Consider the following 24,055-nt stretch of genomic DNA (forward strand, 5'->3'; position numbering starts at 1 on the left):
ATGTTCTTAGATATATGTTGAAGTCTTTTACTTAAGGTCATTTAGGTGCGTAAATTTGTTGCCCACCAGCTAGGATTGATGTAGATTCTGTTGTTTTCTTCCATCATTTCTACTCTTTACAAATCTTAATATTGGAAATAGCTCTATTGTAACTACCCACTTGTGGCCGGATGGATATAGAGGCGCATGGTTGAAAGTGGCCTCCGGTCTTGAGTTCGAGTTGTACCAAGGGGTGGTCAATTACCATACCTTTAAAAAAAATAAAAAATAGCTCTATTGTTGAATTTTAGGAATGTTTCTCTTAAGCAATATTGCTCTTGAGTCATAGAATTTCTATATTTTGGTAACCTTCATGTACTGTTTACCTGGTCGTGGAGGGCTTCAAGTAACAGTAGTCTGGGTGTGAAGGTATTATGTAATGTAACTTAGAGAAGTAGTAATTTACTTAAGATAAAATAGTAAGAACGGAGGCATTATCACTTGTTCACAAGCAAGATAATTAAAGCATGCAGCAGATAATGAAGGCAGATATATAGAAGGTGTGCAGTGACCAGTAAGGGCTTTTGTAACTCATATTTCAGCTTTCTTAAATAAATGACGGAATTAAGAGATAAAAAATGTCAGACTTAAGGCTCTTGTAAACTGACACAGTAATTGATTAGAAAACCCTCCTCTTTCATGTTTAATGAAGTTGAAATAGTTGTGGGCTCACGTTTCTTACAGTTTAGGAGCATTGCAAAGAAGTGGGAGTGACGAGTTGGGAAGTTAAAATGTTAAATTACTATGTTTCTAAAGATTTTAATTGAATCATTTATAAAGTTTTGCTTGAAATAAACTGGTTGTGCATATCAAAAGAGGGTTGGGCGTTTTTATATTAGAATTGATGTTGACATATCTTTATCACAATCAAACTATAGAGTTTATTTGAATAATTCTGTGAATTTCTTCTATGTTATAAATGGAATGGGAAGGCTCTACTTATTTACTAGAAGAGGACGCTGCCGTATGCCATTTTTATCATCCTTTCTTCTACTGCTTACTGCCTTCTTCTCTTCTAATTGACCACTTTTCTGAAATGGTGTTATGTGATTCCATTATGATCTTCAAGATATGTGTATAGGCAGTGCATTTTATGAGGTCTTTTATAACTTTTATCAGGTCTTTGAATCCCAGGGATGAGAGCATGCAGCCACAATTATAGATTTGCAAAGGCACTTGAAAATGTCTTACAATAGCACTGATTTTGTCGATATTGTTAAACTCAGGAATGATTGAGAAGAGATGTGTTGTGTGGTATTACTATTTAGTAAATCTCTTGTCAGTCAAGTCTTCTGACCCTTGAAGAACTTGCCTATTTGTTAGATGAATATTAAGTTGTTTCACTCCTTTCTTCTTGTTTACTGTCTAGATCTTGCCACAATCAACTTCAGTTATAGGCTTAAGTGCTGTAATCTTGCAATGTCTCTTGGTATTTCTCCAGAAAATATGTCAAGTCTTCAAGTAAACAAAAAATTGTTGGATGAGCTGGGCCTAAAATTATCTCAGGCTGCTTGGGGAAAGTTTGGTTGATCTTGGGCTTTTTTAAAGATTCCAGAGTTGAAACTATACAAGATTATACCTAGTCAGGAATGAAAAGAAACGTTGCCCTGGAATGATTAAGAATCACAATGAATTAGCAAAGAATATTCTACTAGGCAATTGATAGTCTTAGGTGAAGATTCTTCTGCATGCTATAAGCAAAGCAGCATTGAACACGTCAAAAAAGAGGACCCAAAATTTGGGTAATCAAAGAAGTGCTTGCAGTTGCCACGTCAATTTCTCATCATTTCCTTCAAATTCCATTCATGATGTGAAGTCAGAAACCAAATTATTTATTCTTTAGAATGAATGCTAATCGCACACACTTGTTCAATCACCTACTTCCACTTCTAGCTATGGTTTGCCTTTAGGTTCCGTTTGGGGCCAACCCAATACACAATGACCCTACTTCCTTTCATCAACAGCCAAAAAGCACTTTGAAATGACAACTGACTTTCACAAATTGAACCTTGTAGCTAGAAACTAGAATTATTTGCCCACAACAAGTACTACTTGGCCTTGAAATTCTATTATTGTAGTGTAGGTTGGATCGATTGGCCTTCGGGTTATAATTGTGGATTGAATTATATATTGAATGAAGGCCCCATTGTTCAGACTCAAGGTTGACGAATGAGGATGAGGCCCCATTGAAATTTGAAATTCTATCATGCCTAATCTACAGATGACAGACTCTCTCTGCCAATGAAAAGAAAAGAAAAGCAAAATAATGAAGTGATATATCATTCTTAAACCTTATCCATCATGAGTGAAGCTTTAATCATCTACCCAAAAGGCTCTCCCATTCTATATATTTTATCCTAATACGTACTTTAAATATTAATAAAACTCTTTTTCTTATTTGAGTGGGTTATATTAAGGCACGTTTAGAAATGTTTTTGTTCAATTGTTTATTGTGGGTGTGCAAGCATGTGTTAAGTGGCTTAAAACCTTAAGCTCAAGCAGTTGTATTTTTTTTTCAGTGTGATGCATAGTGTTAACAACTTGCCATTTCTTCTTTATTGAAGCAAAGAATAATCAGACTAGCTACCTGTTGGTTCATTATGAAATGTTGTTCATATCTGAAGTTTCTTCTCTCGCATTGTGCAGGAGATTCATGAAGGTTTAGATTTTTCTGTTGAGGCGAAGACGAAGAATTTGGGATCTTCTCTGTTAAATTTTCTACTGATGGGCAAGAGCTTGTTGCTGCAGGCAATGACGATTATATATAGTTATGATCTCCTAGCAAATAGGTGTAGCCTTCAAATTCATGCGCATCAGGTACATAGCTGGTCAAAGTGACAATTTGAGATACATATACATTTGCAATCTGATATTTGAATTCCTTTTATCCAATTTGCAATTTTTGCAGTCGGATGTTAACACAGTATGTTTTGCGGATGAAACTGGCAATATCATATATTTTGGAAGTGATGATAACCTCGCAAGGTAACTCATTTATTTCTTCAGCTTTGGAAACCAAGCCTTTTATGTTGCATTTAGAAAATTGCGTTGTGGCGATCTTTGAATAGTCAAGGCAGTTATTTCACCACCTTCTAGTCACATTTACTCTAGGATTTTTACCCCTTATCTGTTAGCTTGTTTAGGTGTGGGACAGGCGCTGCTTTACAAGGGGACAAGCAAGTGGGTCTTGATAGGACATCTGGAAGGCATTACATTCATTGACAGCCGTAGGGATGGGCGCTATTTAATTTCAAATGGAAAAGATCAGAGTACCAAACTCTGGGATATACGGAAGATGTCCACCAACACAGAGAGTAGGTCTACCTTCCTGATTCATGTTTCCAAGTTCACTATTTTTTCTTAAAACATCGATTACTAGGGGCTTCTGTTGGGGAGAATATGGAAGGAAAAAAATTCGGGGAATCAAGTTTTGGTGATTATTATTTGTTTGGAATGTTAAGAAATTATGGAAAATGTAGTCTGAAGAGGTGGATGATCCTGGGAAATAACAGCCAGATGAACATAGACAAACGTGAACTTTTCATTCTTAATTCTGTGGGTTCTTTCAATCATGTAATAATTTATGTCTAATCAAAGCATGCGGTGGTTATATATAACCATAAGTTAATTTTGTGTTCTGTTAATATATCTTTATTCTTTGACTTAGAGTTCTGTATTTTGCAAGAAGAATGAGTTAAAAATTTAGTTCATCAGAGATGATGACTAATTTTTGGTTGTGCTAAGTTATAGCCTCACTCTCTGCAGAAGTTCGAATTTCTGATATTCTAATCTTTTTGTAACCAGCTGTCCAAGCGTAGATTTACTGATTGGGACTACAGATGGATGGAATTCAGAGCATAAAAGGAATTTTAAACATCCAATGATCAGTCATTGGCCACATATAAAGGACATTCAGTCTTGCGCACTTTGAGTCGTGTTACTTTCCCCAGATACAGGTAATGGATTTTGCCTGTTTGGTTTGAAATTGATTACAAATGAATGATGCTGCACTACAATCTCCAAATCCGTTTACTAATGCTTCTGTCGAACGATTTTTTGCAGCACTGGTCAAAAGTACATCTACACTGGACTAGTGATAGTGTGTCTACATTTATGATGTGGTATGTGCACAGATTTATCACTCAATTTTCATTTATATATGCCTTCTCTTGCAACTTCTATAAATGTCAGATTTGAGCTCTATCAATACTTTAAGGTTGCTTTTAACTTCTTATTGTTATAGTTAAGTGGAGCTGAGTTGCAACACTCAAGTTTCATGGAGCTCCTGTAAGGATTGTAGTTGGCACCCATACTACCCAATGATGGTGAGCTCCTCCTGGGACCATAGGATTGTGAGATGGGAATTCCCTGGGCCAGCTGGCAGAGCGCCGAAGTACAACGAGCGAAGCCGGGCCGTGGGGTCGGACAAGAGTTTTCTATAGATGAGTTTTTGATCTTGGGATAGTACGAAGATGATATAACTTAGAACTTGTGTTGTTATTGTTGAACGTGGTTGACCCCTCAGAATGAGTGGAGTTAAAAACTTCGTATAGTTAAATGTTACATATAGAGGTTCCCCTCTTGTTACATAAAGTTTAGTGAATAAATAGCCCACTTTCATTTGTAAAGACTCTTTATAGTTCATCACAATTCCACTCAATGCATAATGGCGCGGATAGTATTCAAGTATTTTAGAACAAATCTAAATGGCCATAAAGTTCCTTTTTTATTTATTTTATTTTTAATGATGGAGGTTGGTTCAGTTAATGCCATTCAATTATTTTGGATTCTAAAATTATTATGGATAAGAGCTTCAGTGGCTATTCTATTAGCAACCGCGGAGGAACTTGAACTCGGACCTTTGAATAATACACCCAAGAGTTTTTATCGAATCACTCGGTTATTTAGAGATAGTTAATCGGTTCATAGAGTACATGACTTATTATTTATTTATTTATTCTTAACTTAGTGAATATTAAATTACACAAGGGGCGTTTGGTTGGAGGTTATGGGGCTTATTGAGGTTAAGTCTATTATATTACTTGATTACATGTTTAGTTGTCACTAATATAAGATACCAATAATCTTCAAATATCAATAGTGGTTATTATTGGTAATATTGGAGGTAATCTGATTACCTCCATTTTTAGGTACTAAGATACCATGGTTATCTTTTTTGTTACAATTCATCTCTTATTATAAAAATTTAGGACAATAATGCCTCTTTTGAATTTATTTCATGAATATGACTTGACATTCATTTCATCCCAATTAATTAATTTTTGGACAAATTACCCTTAAATTCAAAACAAATTACAACACATCCAGGCCACCACTCCACCCACCTGCCGCCGGCAACCACCCCGCGACCCGTCATCGTCGGAAAGACACACGAAAAGCCAAAAATGGTCTTGTGCGCCGATATGGCCATTTCCGACCAGATCGTGCCACTCCATCGATTGCGTGTTGATGGCCATTAAGGCCATTGATCTAGCCTTGACAGCCAAATCTGTCCGTCTAGCCATTAGAGATGGCATACGGTGCACGAAGTCATTTCCTGCCTTTCGTGCGCCGTTAGGTTGTCGGCGACGGCAATAGCTGGGATGGTAGGGTGCTTATTGATTTTAAACTTTTATTATGGGGTTGTTTTGCTAAGTTTTTAAATACAGGGTTATAATAATCTAAATAATATCAATATTAAAAAATAATATAATAATAAATTTAATTAGAGGACAATTCAATAATTTAATAACAACCCACCAATTTATTCTTCTCAACCAAACAATAATATAATATACCCACAATTACCAAAACATTTTCCTAAAGATTTCAAGTAATTAACTTTTCAGTAATCCAATTTCCCTGAACCAAACGCCTCCAAATGTTAATTAGTCCATAAAGTTACAGGGCTTATTATAATATTTTTTTTTATTTCTTTCAACAATGATTATTAAATTAAATTAATTTTTAATGTGAACTTTATGAAAAATCTTTAAGATGTATTTATGGTGACTTAATTTATTTATATAAATGTAGTTTTAAAAAAATCATATTTTAATCCTGTTAATACGTACTTATAGTCCAATACATAGAATCTGAAAAGACGATATGAGTGGCAATATCAACACCTGAAAAAGTTAGAACCTTCCCATATAAGAACAACTTGGCCGTTGAGAATCAAAGAACAGAAAAAAAAATAAAAAAAATGGCATCATCATCAACAGCTAGAATGTCGTTTCGCATAGTAATGGTAGTCATGGTCATCCTCGTACGTTCTATGTGGGTCGTCCTCTTTACTGGAAAATCTCGGCCACCGTTCAAGAGATCCGTGAAACAAACAAACTGTAAAGCAAGGTTTACTTCAAATTCAATCATTCTACTTTTAAATTTTATATTGAATCAATGTAATCCGTCTCTTGAAACCTCGACGTTTTGATGTTCAGGTTAAGTCAGATAGTGTACGAGGCGCAGAAGTCGGTGGGATGGTGGCAGGGTGAGTCAGACTCTGGGGAAAGAGAATCGGTGCCACTCGTAGGCTTCTTTTTTAAGCTTTTGTTTGTGTTTAATGGTTACTTATAATGTTATTATGTCACAATTAAGTAGTGAGTCTCTGTTATTATATCAATCCATCTGGGTTTTTTTTTTTTTTTTTTTTTTTTTTTTTTTTTAATATAATTAGTGTTGATATTGTGGGGATTTGTACTGCTCATGTTAGCTTGCTAATGGGAATTTGTCTGAAATCTGGTACAATGCAATTAATGTTAAATATAGATTATAGTACTATTGAAAAAAAATGGGTATATTTGTATAATGATTCAGGTACGTAATTGGTGCTCAATTTTGCTTCTTCAATGTTGATATATTGGTATGTTTTGGATCAGGTACTTAGTTGAAGTTTAAATTGGCATTACATGGAAATTTGATTTGAAAAATGTTTGTTGAATAGAACTTATGCTCATGATATTTGAGAGCAATGTATTAGTGAGTGGAAGCATTTGGTGGATATGAAAACTTTGTGCTTTCTGATTCTATTCATTTTGCAGAAGAGAGCTGCACTTAAATGCTAATTACCATGGAAGATTTGTGAAAATATAAACATTATTATAATTGTGTCTTCTGATCAGCCTTGTACATGGCGTGGCCACTATACACATCCTTTTAGGTGTTATAATGATTGCTTTCTTTTTACATTTGTTTTGTTCATGCGCTCTTGGATGTTTGAGGATGCCCCATACTGCCATTAGGTGGGCTCTCGTAAAGCCTAGAATCTTTTTGCACCTAATCCTGTTGTTCATTCGTTGGGTTAAATAACTTAATTTCTTGGTGAGTGTAATTTTTCCTTTTTTTCCTTTTTTTTTTTTTTTTTGTTCCAGTTAGCCAGTGTGCTGATGATTTTAGCCTTGTTCTGCAATTTAAATGTCGAAATACTTATTATGTTCTAGTATATATGTTGAAGTCTTTTACTTAAGGTCATTAGGTGCGTAAATTTGTTGCCCACCAGCTAGATTGATGTAGATTCTGTTGGTTTCTTGAATTAATGAAGGTGTAACAGTGTGTCATTGCTGTTTAATTATAAATTTCGTATTTTTGTTTCTTTTTCTTGTGATTTTTATGTATGGGTTGGTTTCTTGAATTAATGAAGGTCTGTGTTATTACTTCACTTTCTCATTGATAAAGGAATTTTTTTTTTTTTTTTTTTTTTTAGAAATTGATTTTTAATTGATTATGTTTGGATTTTTGATTTATGTGAGTGGTTTGGTTAGTTTTATTTTCTTTTTGAGCTCATGAATATTGTGTTTTTGATCAAGAAGTGGTGGCATTTATGGTCTAAATGGTGATCATTTTGTTTGTAGGGTTAGAAATTTCGTGTTGTAGATAACACTGACGGCTTGAAGCTGAAGCATCGAGTCTGTAGAAGTTTACATTTGATACAGAATGAGTTGTTATGAGATACCTGTTGAAACTTTAGATGATGAAGATGCTCCAATTGGCCCTTCTTTAAGTCAGCAAAGCGGTAAGGATCCTGTTAAAGGTAAGAAGGAGGAGGAGGATCCGGTTGAGCTTTACAAGGACTTTGTTCAACTGACAAAGCTTAGATCAGCACCCAATAAACGCTTCAGTTGGACAGTAACTGATAGGTTGAGATTACCAGTTTCGACTTTCAAAATGTTGGCAGGTCGGGAAGCCAATTATACTGGTAGAACTAGATTCTCAGCAGCAGATGAATCTCATGTTTTAAGCAAATATTTTCCTTTTAGTGGCCCTTGGAGTGTAGACCAGCTGAAGAAACCTGTATACATTTCACAGTTCTCTGCTGATGGTTCTCTTTTTGTTGCTGGATCTCAGGTATGACGTTTCACATCTCTGGCTGGGGCTGAAATCGTGTTCTAAGCAAACTTCCTAGTATTATTGGACGGTGCACAAGTCTTTATAACCTTATTTTTAAATCTTGTGCATTTTTTTCTTAAACAGGGAGGTCACATCAGGATATATGATGTGGATAGGAATTGGAAAGTTCGGAAGGATATTGAAGCCAAACACATGAGATGGACTATTACTGATGCATCTCTTTCACCAGATCAACAATTTCTTGTAATTATGTGATTGTCTTTGGAAAAGAAGCATGTGGGTGTATGATTGGGATGGGAAATGAAATTTGCAATTGAAGTGAGACATAATTAATTTGTAAAGACTTAGATTGGTTTGATTAGATTGAGCATGGCTTCTTCTCCTTATACTTGTTGAGTAGTTAAGTCTTCTTTTTGTTTTGTTTTGTTTTTTTTTTTTTTTTTTAAATTACCCTGATATGCAGTTAGGAACATGGCAATTAGACATCAAGATTTTTTTTGAACCTGACCTCTAAATCCTATATTTAATCTAGCTATCACAGTAACCAAAATGTACAAGAGTTTCTTGTAATGTTGACATACCCTCTATGTATGAGCAAGGGAAGATACTAGTACAATTTTAGTAACAATTTATAATATCCTTAGTTTTATTTAGTTTCTTTTGTGATCGCATCATTTTTACATTGGTTCCCTCAAAGTATCTTTGGATGCTGTTTGTGGCAAATTGGAGACTTTGTATCAGAATATCTTGGATACTTGGTTTGGCTTCTTAGTTCTTATATAGAGTTGTTATTCAATCATACTGCTGTCTGTTGGACCTTTGAATTTTTATTTGTTTATCTCTTTGCCAGTCATTTTTACGGATCAACTGAGAATTTTAATTGAAGACTGGACTTGTTATAGATTAACTTTCTTTGTTAATCTGATTTTTGCAGGTTTATTCTAGTGTGAATACTATTGCTCATATTGTAAATGTTGGATCTGGGGCAACCGAGTCAGTTGCAAACGTCACGGTATGTACCACAAGTTATATCTGACAGGGTTACCAACTAGTTTAATCAGCCCTTCTATAAGTTTTAGAGAACTATGCAGATTTCATGTGCCAAATGTAGTGCATGCACAGATTTTTCGTTTTTATTATATTAGTTCTATTTTATTGACTGTCTTTATAATATGTTTGTGGATGCTATTAGAATGTTTAACTGTGATGAACAACAGTTGAGAAGTTGCATGCCACTTCCAAATTGCATAGGCAAATACAATATTGGACTATTCATTTTGGGTGGACTGTCTACATTTCAATTTATTTTTTGAATCCGTGATGTATATTAGGTTTTTGCTTATACATAGATGTAACCAACCGCTCCCATATTTTTTGCTGTTATAGTAAACTTGATTTCATGCTGTCAGTAACCCTTTCTTCTGGACTACTAACTTAATCAAGTACAAGTCGATATTATAAAGTTTGTTCGAACAAGTGATTTGAGGAATAGAACCTCCTAGTGCAGACTCACTAGGTGCTCTGTCTAACTGCATACCCTGCATTTAGAAGAGTGGTGTCTGTTTCCCTTGAATGTTGCCAAACCCATACTTTTGAAGGATTATGTATGATAATTAAGTTCCAGTTTATGTTAAAACTGTTGTTAGGTACATGTATTTCACTGTAAGTTCAGTTTTCAATTGTTTGATTGTGTGTGTGCAAGCATGTGTAAAGTGGCTTAAAACCTTAAAGCTCAAGCAGTTGTATTTTTTTTTTCAGTGTGATGCATAGTGTTAACAACTTGCCATTTCTTCTTTATTGAAGCAAAGAAATATCAGACTAGCTACCTGTTGGTTCATTTATGAAATGTTGTTCATATCTGAAGTTTCTTCTCTCGCATTGTGCAGGAGATTCATGAAGGTTTAGATTTTTCTGTTGATGGCGAAGACGAAGAATTTGGGATCTTCTCTGTTAAATTTTCTACTGATGGGCAAGAGCTTGTTGCTGCAGGCAATGACGATTATATATATGTTTATGATCTCCTAGCAAATAGGTGTAGCCTTCAAATTCATGCGCATCAGGTACATAGCTGGTCAAAGTGACAATTTGAGATACATATACATTTGCAATCTGATATTTTGAATTCCTTTTATCCAATTTGCAATTTTTTGCAGTCGGATGTTAACACAGTATGTTTTGCGGATGAAACTGGCAATATCATATATTCTGGAAGTGATGATAACCTCTGCAAGGTAACTCTATTTATTTCTTCAGCTTTGGAAACCAAGCCTTTTATGTTGCATTTAGAAAATTGCGTTTGTGGCGATCTTTGAATAGTCAAGGCAGTTATTTCACCACCTTCTAGTCACTCATTTACTCTAGGATTTTTACCCCTTATCTGTTAGCTTGTTTAGGTGTGGGACAGGCGCTGCTTTACAAGGGGACAAGCAAGTGGGGTCTTGATAGGACATCTGGAAGGCATTACATTCATTGACAGCCGTAGGGATGGGCGCTATTTAATTTCAAATGGAAAAGATCAGAGTACCAAACTCTGGGATATACGGAAGATGTCCACCAACACCAGAGAGTAGGTCTACCTTCCTGATTCATGTTTCTCAAGTTCACTATTTTTTTCTTAAAACATCGATTACTAGGGCTGCTTCTGTTGGTGGAGAATATGGAAGGAAAAATAATTCCTTGGGGAATCAAGTTTTGGTGATTATTTATTTGTTTGGAATGTTAAGAAATTATGGAAAATGTAGTCTGAAGAAGGTGGATGATCCTGGGAAATAACAGCCAGATGAACATAGACAAACGTGAACTTTTCATTCTTAATTCTGTGGGTTCTTTCAATCATGTAATAATTTATGTCTAATCAAAGCATGCGGTGGTTATAATATAACCATAAGTTAATTTTGTGTTCTGTTAATATATCTTTATTCTTTGACTTAGAGTTCTGTATTTTGCAAGAAGACTGAGTTAAAAATTTAGTTCATCAGAGATGATGACTAATTTTTGGTTGTGCTAAGTTATAGCCTCCACTCTCTGCAGAAGTTCGAATTTCTGATATTCTAAATCTTTTTGTTAACCAGCTGTCCAAGGCGTAGATTTACTGATTGGGACTACAGATGGATGGAATATCCAGAGCATAAAAGGAATTTTAAACATTCCAATGATCAGTCATTGGCCACATATAAAGGACATTCAGTCTTGCGCACTTTGATTCGCTGTTACTTCTCCCCAGAGTACAGGTAATGGATTTCGCCTGTTTGGTTTGAAATTGATTACCAAATTGAATGATGCTGCACTGACAATCTCCAAATCCGTTTACTAATGCTTATTCTGTCGAACGATTTTTTGCAGCACTGGTCAAAAGTACATCTACACTGGATCTAGTGATAGTTGTGTCTACATTTATGATGTGGTATGTGCACAGATTTATCACTCAATTTTCATATTATATATTGCCTTCTCTTGCAACTTCTTATAAATAGTCAGATTTGAGCTCTAGTCAATACTTATAAGGTTGCTTTTAACTTCTTATTGTTTATAGTTAAGTGGAGCTGCAGTTGCAACACTCAAGTTTCATGGAGCTCCTGTAAGAGATTGTAGTTGGCACCCATACTACCCAATGATGGTGAGCTCCTCCTGGGACCATAGGATTGTGAGATGGCAATTCCCTGGGCCAGCTGGCAGAGCTGCCGAAGTACAACGAGCAAAGCCGGGTGCTCGTGGGCGTCGGACAAGAGTTTTCTATAGATGAGTTTTTGATCTTTGGGATAGTACGAAGATGATCATAACTTATGACTACTTGTGTTGTTATTGTTGAATCGTGGTTGACCCCTCAGAATGAGTGGAGTTAAAAACTTAGTATAGTTAAATGTTTACATTTACAGGTTTCCCTTCTTGTTTTACATAAAATTTAGTGTAAATAAATAGCCCACTCGCATTTGTAAAGACTCTTTGTAGTTCATCACAATTACACTCGAATGCAATAGTGGCGCTGGATAGTATTCAAATGTGTATTTTAAGAAACAATCTAAATTGGTCCATAAGGCTCCTTTTTTATTTTATTTTATTTTTAATGAGAGGAGGTGGTTGAGTCAGTTAATGCGCATTTCAATTGATTTTTCAGGATCCTAAAATTATTGGTCGGATAAGAGCTTCAGTGGCTATCTCTATTAGCAACCGAAGAGGAACTTGAACTCTTGAACCTTTTGAATAATATATCCAAGAGTCTTTATCGAATCACTCGGTTATTTAGAGATAGTTAATCGGTCCATAAAGTTACATGACTTATTATTTATTTTTTTATTTCTTTTAACTTAGTGAATATTAAATTACACTAAGGGGCGTTTGGTTGGAGATTATGTAGGCTTATTGAGATTAAGTCATCTTATATTACTTGATTATCATGTTTGGTTGTCAACTAATATAAGATACCAATAATCTTCAAATATTAATAGTGGTTATTATTGGTAATATTGGAGGTAATCTGATTACCTCCAATTTTTTAGGTATCTTAATATTACCATGGTTATCTTTTTTTGTTATAATTCTATCTCTTATTAATAAAATTTTAGGACAATAATGCCCTTATTTTTTAATTTATTTACATGAATATGACTTTGACTATTTCATCCCAATTAATTTAACTTTTTGGACCAAATTACCCTTAAATTCAAAACAAATTACAGCACATCCAGGCCACCACCTCTACCCACCTGCCGCCGGCAACCACCGCTGTGACCAACCGTCGTCGGAACGACTCACGAAAAGCCAAAAATGGCCGTTGTGCATCGATATGGTCATTTCCGACCAGATCGTGCCACTCCATCGATCTGGCTGTTGATGGCCATTAACGGCTATTGATCTAGCTGTTGATAGCCAGATTTGTCATGTCTGGCCACTAGAGATGGCCATACGATGCACGAAGGCCATTTCCTGCCTTCCGTGCGCCGTTAGGTTGTCGGCGACCGGCAATAGCTGGGATGGTAGGGGTGTTTTATTGATTTTTTAAACTTTTATTATGGGGTTGTTTTTGCTAAGTTTTTAAATACAGAGGTTATAATAATCCAAATAATAATCAATATTAAAAAATAATATAATAATAATATTTAATTAGAGGACAATTCAATAATTTAAATAACATACCCACCAATTTATTCTCTCACTAAACATTAATATAATATACCCACCAATTCACCAAACACATTTTCCTAAAGATTCTCAAGTAATTAACTTTTCAGTAATCCAACATTTCCTAACCAAACCCTCCAAATGTTAATTAGTCCATAAAGTCAGGCCTTATTATAATTATTTTTTTATTTCTTTCAACTTAATGATTATTAAATTAAATTAAATTTTTAATGTGAACTTTATGAAACTCTTAAATGTATTTTGGTGAGTGGTGACTTTATTTTTATATAAATGTAGTTTTAATTAAAATCATATTTTATCCTGTTACTATACAATAGAATCTGAAAAGACGATATGACGTGGCAATATCACACCACCTGAAAAAGTTGAACCCTTCCCATATAAGAACAACTTGGCCGCTTGAGAATCAAATGAACAGAAAAAAAAAATAAAAATGGCATCATCATCAACAGCTGAATGTCGTTTCGCATAGTAATGGTAGTCATGTCATCCTCGTACTGTTCTAGTGGGTCGTCCTCTTTACTGGAAATCTCGGCCACCGTTCAAGAGATCCGTGAAAACAAACAAACTGTAAAGCAAGGTTTACTTCAAATTCAATCATTCTACTTTTTAATTTTATATTGAATCAATGTAATCCGTCTCTTGAAACCTCGCGTTTTGATGTTCAGGTATAAGTCAGATAGTGTACAGGCCAGAAGTCGGTGGGATGGTGGCAGGGTGAGTCAGACTCTGGGGGAAAGAGAATCGGTGCCACTCGTAGGCTTCTTTTTTAAGCTTTTGTTTGTGTTTAAGTGTTACTTATATGTTATTATGTCACAATTAAGTAGTGAGTCCTGTTATTTATATCATCCACTGGGTTTTTTTTTTTTTTTTTTTTTTTTTTTTTTTTTTTTTTTAATATAATTAGTGTTTGATATTTTGTGGGATTTACTGCTCATTGTTAGCTTGCTAATGGGAATTTGTCTGAAATCTGGTACAATGCAATTAATGTAAATATAGATTATAGTACTATTGAAAAAAAATGGGTATTTTGTATAATGATTCAGGTACGTAATTGTGTGCTCAATTTTGCTTCTTCAATGTTTGATTATTGGTATGTTTGGATCAGGTACTTAGTTGAAGTTTTAAATTGGCATACATGGAATTTGATTTGAAAAATGTTTGTTGAATAGAACTTATGCTCATGATATTTGAGAGCAATGTATTTAGTGAGTGGAAGCATTTGGTGGATATGAAAACTTTGTGCTTTCTGATTCTATTCATTTGGCAGAAGAGGCTGCACTTAAATGCTAATTACCATGGAAGTTGTGAAAAATTAACATTCTTTATAATGTGTTCTTTCTGATCAGCCTTGTACATGGCGTGGCCACATTATACATCCTTTTAGGTGTTATAATGATTGCTTTCTTTTTACATTTTTGTTTTGTTCATGCGCTCTTGGATGTTTGAGGATTCACTACTGCCATTAGGTGGCTCTCGTAAAGCCTAAATCTTTTTGCACCTAATCCTGTTAGTTCATTCGTTGGGTTAAATACTTAATTTCTTTGGTGATGTTTCAATTTTTTTTCCTTTTCCTTTTTTTTTTTTTTCTGTTCCAGTTAGCCAGTGTGCTGTGATTTTAGCCTTGTTTTGCAATTTAAATGTCGAAATACTTATTATTTCTTATGTATTATGTTGAAGTTCTTTTACTTAAGGTCATTTGGTGCGTAAATTTGTTGCCCACCAGCTAGATTGATGTAGATTCTGTGTTTCTTCCATCATTTCTACTCTTTACAAATCTTAATATTGGAAATAGCTCTATTGTAACCACCCACTTGTGGCCGGATGGATATAGAGGCGCATGGTTGAAATGGGCCTCCGGTCTTGAGTTCGAGTTGTATCAAGGGGTGGTCAATTACCATACCTTTAAAAAAAAAAAAAAAATAGCTCTATTGTTGAATTTTAGGAATGTTTCTCTTAAGCAATATTGCTCTTGAGTCATAGAATTTCTATATTTTGGTACTTCATGTACTGTTTACCTGGTCTGAGGGGTTCAAGTAACAGTAGTCTGGGTGTGAAGGTATTATGAATGTAACTTAGAGAAGTAGTAATTTACTTAAGATAAAATAGTACGGAGGCATTATCATTGTTCACAAGCAAAATAATTAAAGCATGCAGCAGATAATGAAGGCGATATAGAAGGTGTGCAGTGACCGTAAGGGCTTTTGTAACTCATATTTCAGCTTTCTTAAATAAATGACGGAATTAAGAGATAAAAATGTCAGACTAAGGCTCTTGTAACTGACACAGTAATTGATTAGAAAACCCTCCTCTTTCATGTTTAATGAAGTTGAAATAGTTTTGGGCTCACGTTTCTTACAGTTTAGGAGCATTGCAAAGAAGTGGAGTGACATTGGGAAGTTAAAATGTTAAATTACTATGTTTCTAAAGATTTTAATTGAATCATTTATAAAGTTTTGCTTGAAATAAACTGTTGTGCATGTCAAAAGAGGGTTGGGCGTTTTTATATTAGAATTGATGTTGACATATCTTTATCCCAATCAAACTATAGAGTTTATTTGAATATTCTGTGATTTTCTTCTATGTTATAAATGGAATGGGAAGGCTCTACTTATTTACTAGAAGAGGACTGCCGTATCCATTTTTATCATCCTTTCTTCTACTGCTTACTGCCTCTTCTCTTCTAATTGACCACTTTTCGAAATGGTGTTATGTGTTCCATTATATCTTCAAGATATGTGTATGGCAGTGCATTTTATGAGGTCTTTTATAACTTTTATCAGGTCTTTGAATCCCAGGATGAGAGCATGCAGCCACAATTATAGATTTGCAAAGGCACTGAAAATGTCTACAATAGCACTGATTTTGTCGATATTGTTAAACTCAGGAATGATTGAGAAGAGATGTGTTTGTGGTATTACTATTAGTAAATCTCTTGTCAGTCAAGTCTTCGGACCCTTGAAGAACTTGCCATTTGTTAGATGAATATTAAGTTGTTTCACTCCTTTCTTCTGTTTCTGTCTAGATCGCCACAATCAACTCATTATAGCTTAAGTGCTGTATCTTGCAATGTCTCTTGGTATTCTCCAGAAAATATGTCAGTCTCAAGTAAACAAAAAATTGTTGGATGAGCTGGGCCTAAAATTATCTCAGGCTGCTTGGGGAAGGTTGGTTGATCTTGGGCTTGTTTAAGATTCCAGAGTTGAAACTATACAAATTATACCTATCAGGAATGAAAAGAAACGTTGCCCTGAATGATTAAGAATCACAATGAATTAGCAAAGAATATTCTACTAGGCAATTGTAGTCTTAGGTGAAGATTCTTCTGCATGCTATAAGCAAGCAGCATTGAACACGTCAAAAAAGAGGACCCAAAATTTGGGTAATCAAAGAAGTGCTTGCAGTTGCCACGTCAATTTCCATCATTTCCTTCAAATTCCATTCATGATGTGAAGTCAGAAACCAAATTATTTATCTTTAGAATGAATGCTACCGCACACACTTGTTCAATCACCACTTCCACTTCTAGCTATGGTTTGCCTTTAGGTTCCGTTTGGGCCAACCCATACACAATGACCCTACTTCCTTTCATCAACAGCCAAAAGCACATTGAAATGACAACTGACTTTCACAAATTGAACCTTGTAGCTAGAAACTAGAATATGTCCCACAACAAGTACTACTTGGCCTTGAAATTCTATTATTGTAGTGTAGGTTGATCGATTGGCCTGGGTTATAATTGTGTTGATTATATTGAATGAAGCCCCATTGTTCAGACTCAAGGTTGACGAATGAGGATGAGGCCCCATTGAAATTTGAAATTCTATCATGCCTAATCTACAGATGACAGACTCTCTCTGCCAATGAAAAGAAAAGAAAGCAAAATATGAAGTGATATACATTCTTAAACCTTATCTTCATGAGTGAAGCTTTAATCATCTACCCAAAAGGCTCTCCCATTCTATAATTTTATCCTAATACGTACTTAAATATTAATAAAACTCTTTTTCTTATTGAGTGGGTTATATTAAGGCACGTTTAGAAATGTTTTTTGATATGCATGGTTGAAAGTATTATCAAATCGAGGACTTCCTCCCCCCTATAATGTAACTTCTATTAATTTTTTTTTTTTTTAATGTTTGAAAAAGCGATGAAAGACTTAATATTTCAAACGTGCAATTAATAATTAGAATGTTGATTGTACTAAAAAAAAAAAAAAAATCTATGATATCACAAAGGTATTATTTGTAGATAACGTAAATCCTTCGTTTATGATATAAATGATGTAATACTCTATTGGATTGTAAGTTTCACTTAATCGATGAGTTAAAAAAATCTTTGGATTAACTAAGATCTTTAGCTCTTTTATATTTTTTAGAGGGTGGAAATGATTGAACAAGGGGTAAAAAAATGGAAAACGGTGTTTTATGCTCATAATAATCCTTGAGATTCTCGTTTCTTGTCATTGACAAAAGCTTGAGTTTTTGGTTGGAAGATGATAAGAGTTTTCTACAATTTTGAGCTTCAAATACATTCAACACATTCACTGAATGTATCAATAAAACTATCATTGACAGAAGCTCAAGTTTTTGGTTGGAAGATGATAAGAGTTTTCGACAATGTTGTCCTTCAAGTACATTCAACACATTCATTATCAATAAAACTATCGTCAGAAACTTCAAGTTTTTGGTTGGAAGATGATAAGAGTTTTCTACAATGTTGACCGTCAAATACATTCAACACATTCATTGAATGTATCAATAAAACTACTAAACTCATTCGTTTTTGATACATTAAGAGGTGTTTGGACATGGTTCATGAAATGTTGGATTAATAAAAAGTTAGATTACCTTGAAGATTATTAGAAATCTTTAAGAAAATGTGTTTGGTTAATTGATAAGTATGTTATATTAATATATTTGGTTTGGAGGAATAAATTGGTGGGTATGTTATTTAAATTACTGAATTGTCCTCTAATTAAATATTATTCTTATATTATTTTTTAATATTGATTATTATAACCCTCCTGTATTTAAAAACTTAGCAAAAACAATCTCATAATAAAAGTTTGAAAAATCAACAAAGAACTCCCACAACCCAGCCACTGTCGGCAACCACCGTAGGCTGCCGACAGTCAGCAACCTAACGGCTCACGAAAGGTAGGAAATTGCCTCCGTGCGCTATATGGCCATTTCCAACCAGAGATTTGGTCAGAAATGACCAACTGTGATAGATCTGGTCGTCGACGGCCAGATCGATGACAGATTTGGCCGTCAACGATCAGATCCGTTGATCTAGCAGTCAAAGGCCATCGATTTGGTCGTTGACGGCTAGATCTAGCACGATCTGACCATTTCCGGCCATATATCTGGTCAGAAATGGCCATATCGGCGCACGACGGCCATTTTCGACCTTTCGTGCATTGTTCCGGCGATGACGACGGTTGGCCGCGACGATGGTTGCCAGCGGTAGGTGGGTGGGCTGCAATTTGTTTGAATTTAAGGGTAATTTTGTTCAAAAGGTTAATTAATTGGGGTAACATAGTAAAATCCATATTTATGTAAATAAATTTAAAAATAAGGGTATTATTGTCCTAAAATTTTATTAATAAAGGATATAATTATGACAAAAAAAGATAACCCTAGTAATCTTAAAATACCTAAGAAAATGAAGATAGTCAGATTACCTCCAATATTACCAATAGTAATCATTATTGGTGTTTGAAGATTACCGGTATCTTCTATTACTTGACAACTAAATATGATAATCAAGTAATATAAGATAACTTAACCCTAATAAACTTTGATAACCCCTAACCAAACGCCCCTAACAAGTTTTAAATGAGAAAGTCAATGATAATAATGATGTTATTAATTGTTGAGATTTGAATAAGGAGCAATACCCAAGGATGAATTGATGATTAGATTTGATTTAATAATTAAGCTTTTGACTTGCCTCCTTTAGAAGTATCCATGATTTAGTCGTAATCATCATACTTACATTACATAAACCTGATTACCTATCTTTATATTTATATACTTTATATATTCTTATGAAAGTATAAAATAAAAATCGCCATAAACTATCTCCAAACCCTAATATTGTCCAAATATGTTAAAATTTCTATTTTATTCGAGACCGTTAACTATTTATTTTATGACATTAGGGTTTAGGGGTAGTTTCTAACAATTCCTGCATAAATAACATAATAAGAATGACTATTAACTAAATATGAGGATTAGTTCATAAAATTCTCCCGTCAATACTTAGTAGTAGGTAGAATAGAAAGTTTTTTGAAGTGTTTGGTAACAAAGGATAATGGGGGATGGACACATTTTCTTATTTCTATGGTCCCAAAACTCTTTGAATGTGTCCAAAAATACATAATTAAGGAGGCCAAAAAAGTGAGATTTGACCAAAATAAACAAATTGTATTAGTGGTGGAAAGGAAAGCACCTTTTGGTGCAACACATGGCTTTAAATAATTTGTTTCTATAATCTTCCAGTCACCTTTAACACAAATTCTACTTATCCAATATGTATAAATTTGCACTTTTCATACCCCACCAATATTCACAAAAGCAAAAAGAAAAGTGGGACTCAAATCTCAGATCTCAAAACCCAAAATGCTCATTCAATGGTTGGGAAACAATACCCTTTTTCAATACCACATTGGTTTTGGGAATGTAAGATTAATTTCATCCATAATTTTCATTCATCAAATCCCTCTATCATACCCACAAATCCTTGAAGTTTATATTCAACTCTTTATTTAATTTTAATTTTTGTTTTCAATTGCAATCCATGTGCTCATGTAACAAAATATTCAAATTAAAGATTCTATCATCTTTGCATAATGGTCAAAGGATAACTAAGTTACTCAATCTCTTCTTCATTCCTTTAATTTTCTTGACCACTTTTATGATTTCCTCTTTTTATTCAAACAAGGATTTTTTACAGTTTAAATATTCATCATCAACATCTTAAATCAAGCAATTCACTCTTTTGAAAACCCTTTTAAGTCAACTGCTTCAAGTCAAATTACAAATACTAATCTCCTCAATCTAACCCATGCGAGTCATTCCATTTGAAAAAACTACTTTATATATTAAAATTTGAATTTGAAATTATATTAAGTAGTGGTTAAATCATGCATGGAGTTATCTGGTCTTTTGAGCTTGTAGGGTGTTAAATGGACCCTGAAGATTAGTTAAGGTATGTGTAAACTGGCGCAAATCCTGATTATAAAAAAAAAAAAAAAAAATGCCTGGACCAGTTATAGGACTTAGGGTTATTTTAAAGGATTCATCTTCTTTGACTTGATGTGTATTGGATGCCTTCATTGTATGTCTCTTGTATTTATATATTTTAAATCAAATAAGAATATATAGTTTCGTTTGTGGAGTCTATTAAAGCAAGTGATATCTTGCTGGAAACATGAGAATGCGATCTGAAGGCTTGCCCAATCTGAAGCTTGTGATCAAATGTGCAATATAAGATGGATGCGAGTTGTAGGATGATGTGATCGGTAACGATCTGAAGAGCATGTGACTTAAAGGGCATGCAATTTGGAAGAAGCGACCAGGAAGTAATGCGACTTGGAAGCAATACAAGAAAGAATCCATGCGACCAAATGTGCATGTGATCAGAAGCATTATACGACCTGAAAGAGGTCGATGATTCAAAGCCTATCTAGAAGGTGTCAGAGTTGGTCAATTACCTGGAGTGGTTTAACTGACTTTTAGGAATATTAAGTCTGACAGATTTTGTAGTAGTTAAGAACGTATGACTCTGTGATAATATCTTGTAAATATCTCTGTAAATTAGGTTAGCATTTAATGCTTTGCAAAGTTAGCATGTCTATGATGTATATGATGATATAATCAGCTTGTATATTAGCTTTGTTAACGGTTACTGACAAGTAAACAAGTAATACAAGTGAAGAAAGACGAAATATTTTAGTAATCATTCTCTAAAAACTTGTTTGTGAGAATACTTTTACGTTTTCTCCTTTGTATTATTCAGTTTGTAAACCAATAGAGTCAATATATGATTGAAATATAATGATAATTTGGATGGAAATAGTGGTTAATAAGTAAATATGAATAAATTGAAGGAGATTGTAACCGTCGAAACTTACCATCAGAAACTAAAACAATGTCGACTGAGTAGGGATGATTGTTGAATAATTAATTAGAAAAAAGAACAATCCACGCAGGAAACCCACAATTCGACCATGAATACGTAGGAAAGCACCAAGTTTTGCTTTGGAAAACAGTGGCAAAAATAGGGCATAGAATAACATGTCAAATCAAAGTTTTACACGTATTGCCCACGTGGATGTATAGATATAGAAACATCATCAAAGTTTACGAACTGTTGAAGAGTCACTTTCACTTTCCTCGGATTGGATTCTCAACACAAGCACAACTTTACGTCTTCTCCTTTTTATCCCTTTCCCTCTTTCTTTGTCTTTACACTTGTACATTCTTACGGAGATCCCCCGCTAACCCGCCCTCCTCCATATTCCACCACTTCATCACTCGTTTTCAGGATTATTTGATTGAGATTATATTTGCTTTATTAATAATATGAATAAAACAGTAGCGGACCCAAAGATTTCAATCTTCACGGGGTTTATCTTTGTAGGGTTACCAAGGAACAAGGCTGCGCATTTGGCTCCACTTGATTCTTTATTTTTTTTTTTCATATTTATACCAAATTTTTTGTTCTCCTTTTATGTTTACTGTATTACATACTTAAAATACAACATGTTAAAACTTTTTTTTTCTTTTTTTTTCATAGTAATACTACACTTACAAATAAATCTTATAAAGATCCCTCTATACAAAATGATGTGATAAAAAATAAATAAAAGAATGAATATAATGAGTTTGATTTTTTGTTTCACTCTTTCGTACATTTTTTATCACCCAACTTTGTATGAAAATCTTTGTAAATATAGTAATATTGTTTTCTTTTTGGTTTGACAAAACATATTTCCAAATTCTCATTAAATATAAATGGATTTATCATTAATTACTATATTTTAATATACTCTCTAAAAATGGAATTGTGAAACAATATACTTTATTTTCTCAAATAATTTTGTTAAATAATTAAATAAAGCATATATGACTTATTGTTCATTTGGATGATTGAGAAAGATATTAATATCCATTCGATTATTGTAATTAAGTTGTCAAATATAATCACTCAATTGTACTTTGACTTTTTGATTTTCTTCCTCCACTTAATTTGTAACTTCCAATTCATCGACATCGGGAGTCCAAATTTTGCAATGTTTAAAACATTTGGCAATTACTATGCAGCAATTACATTTACAATTCCATCAAAGACACTTATATTTGCTAGTTCCAAGACATGATATTTACCTTATGTGTTATATGACTGCAAAGTGTGAAAACTATAAGAGTGAGCATACAGAACGCGTAGAATACAGGAGAGAGTCGAGGGTTCTTGGGGTTACGATTTCTATTTCCTCCATTCTATTTTGTGTAATTCATAATTTGTAAGGTGAGTGAGCTCTGTGATACTAAGTGTATATACTATTTTCTTTGTTAGTGCAAAGAGAATTCAAAGTTGAACTCAACGATGAACACAAGGTTAGTTTACACCCTTATTGTCTTGTTCTTACTGTTTTAATTCTGATTATTGTGTGTTTGAACCTTGTATTGTTGGAGCCAAAATTGAGTGCATAGTGGAGATAGATACCACTTTTGTAATTAAGATAAACAGTTGTAATTACAACCTTGTTAATAATTTAAAAATAGTTATTAAAATGTGCGAATCCAAATGTAAAAAGATTGATCAATCTGTGGACAACACAATCTTCTCGATTTGCCATCATAAGATTACAAAGATGATTTTATTTGGGGATTAATCTAAACACAGACAACTTGTTTTATTTCCCTGCCCTGGTCTGGTATTTTTGGTCAATCATATCTATGCATGGATCCCACACTTATATATTAACTCTATACTTTCTTTATTGTTTACTTATAAAAAAATATATTAAATCTAAATCTAGAATATATAAGTTATGGAACATGCATGATCAATCCAATAAAGTGTGAATAGTATTTTTAATCCAATATTTTCTCTTTTTAATATAAGCAATCACAGACCATACAGTTTCAAGATGAAGTAGTTGCAGGTTGCTGCTGAATTTTGTCAGAAACAAAAGTCAGAGATAAACAATAGAAAATAATGATCAATTAGAGGAAAGATTAATCATCAACAGAAGTCAAAGCACGCCAAGAAAAATAAACGATTGTACAAAGCACTTAAATTTTTTCTTTTTTCACACTTGATGGCTGTGTGCTTGTAGTGGGAGACCCAACAAAATATAATCCCATTAAGTAATATGCATCTGATAGTGTTGATTCATTGTGGTTGATTACAATGGATGGATTGTTTCTAATCCACAAGGGTTTCTATCTCAAAGTTAATTTGTTGATGTAGTTGACATTGTAATACTGCCGCAGTTCTGCTTTCTTTTAACCAC

The 24,055-nt window shown here is 33.9% G+C and overlaps 1 protein-coding gene and 1 pseudogene across 1 annotated transcript; both read left to right on the forward strand.

The window, feature by feature from the left end:
- The first annotated feature begins 1,458 nt into the window (after window positions 1–1,458).
- On the forward strand, window positions 1,459–3,900 carry LOC116109940 (annotated as a pseudogene).
- A 3,986-nt stretch (window positions 3,901–7,886) lies between these two features.
- On the forward strand, window positions 7,887–12,437 carry LOC116109959 (LEC14B homolog). Its single transcript, XM_031396200.1, has 9 exons — window positions 7,887–8,385; window positions 8,512–8,631; window positions 9,323–9,400; window positions 10,275–10,448; window positions 10,542–10,619; window positions 10,782–10,954; window positions 11,460–11,618; window positions 11,731–11,791; window positions 11,921–12,437. Exons 1-9 carry the CDS (start codon window positions 7,975–7,977, stop codon window positions 12,128–12,130), a joined length of 1,464 nt encoding a protein of 487 aa, XP_031252060.1. The 5' UTR covers window positions 7,887–7,974; the 3' UTR covers window positions 12,131–12,437.
- The last annotated feature ends 11,618 nt before the right edge of the window (window positions 12,438–24,055 follow it).

Source organism: Pistacia vera, unplaced genomic scaffold, assembly GCF_008641045.1.
Source record: "Pistacia vera cultivar Batoury unplaced genomic scaffold, PisVer_v2 Contig591, whole genome shotgun sequence".
In the NCBI taxonomy this organism is placed as follows: Eukaryota; Viridiplantae; Streptophyta; class Magnoliopsida; order Sapindales; family Anacardiaceae; genus Pistacia; species Pistacia vera.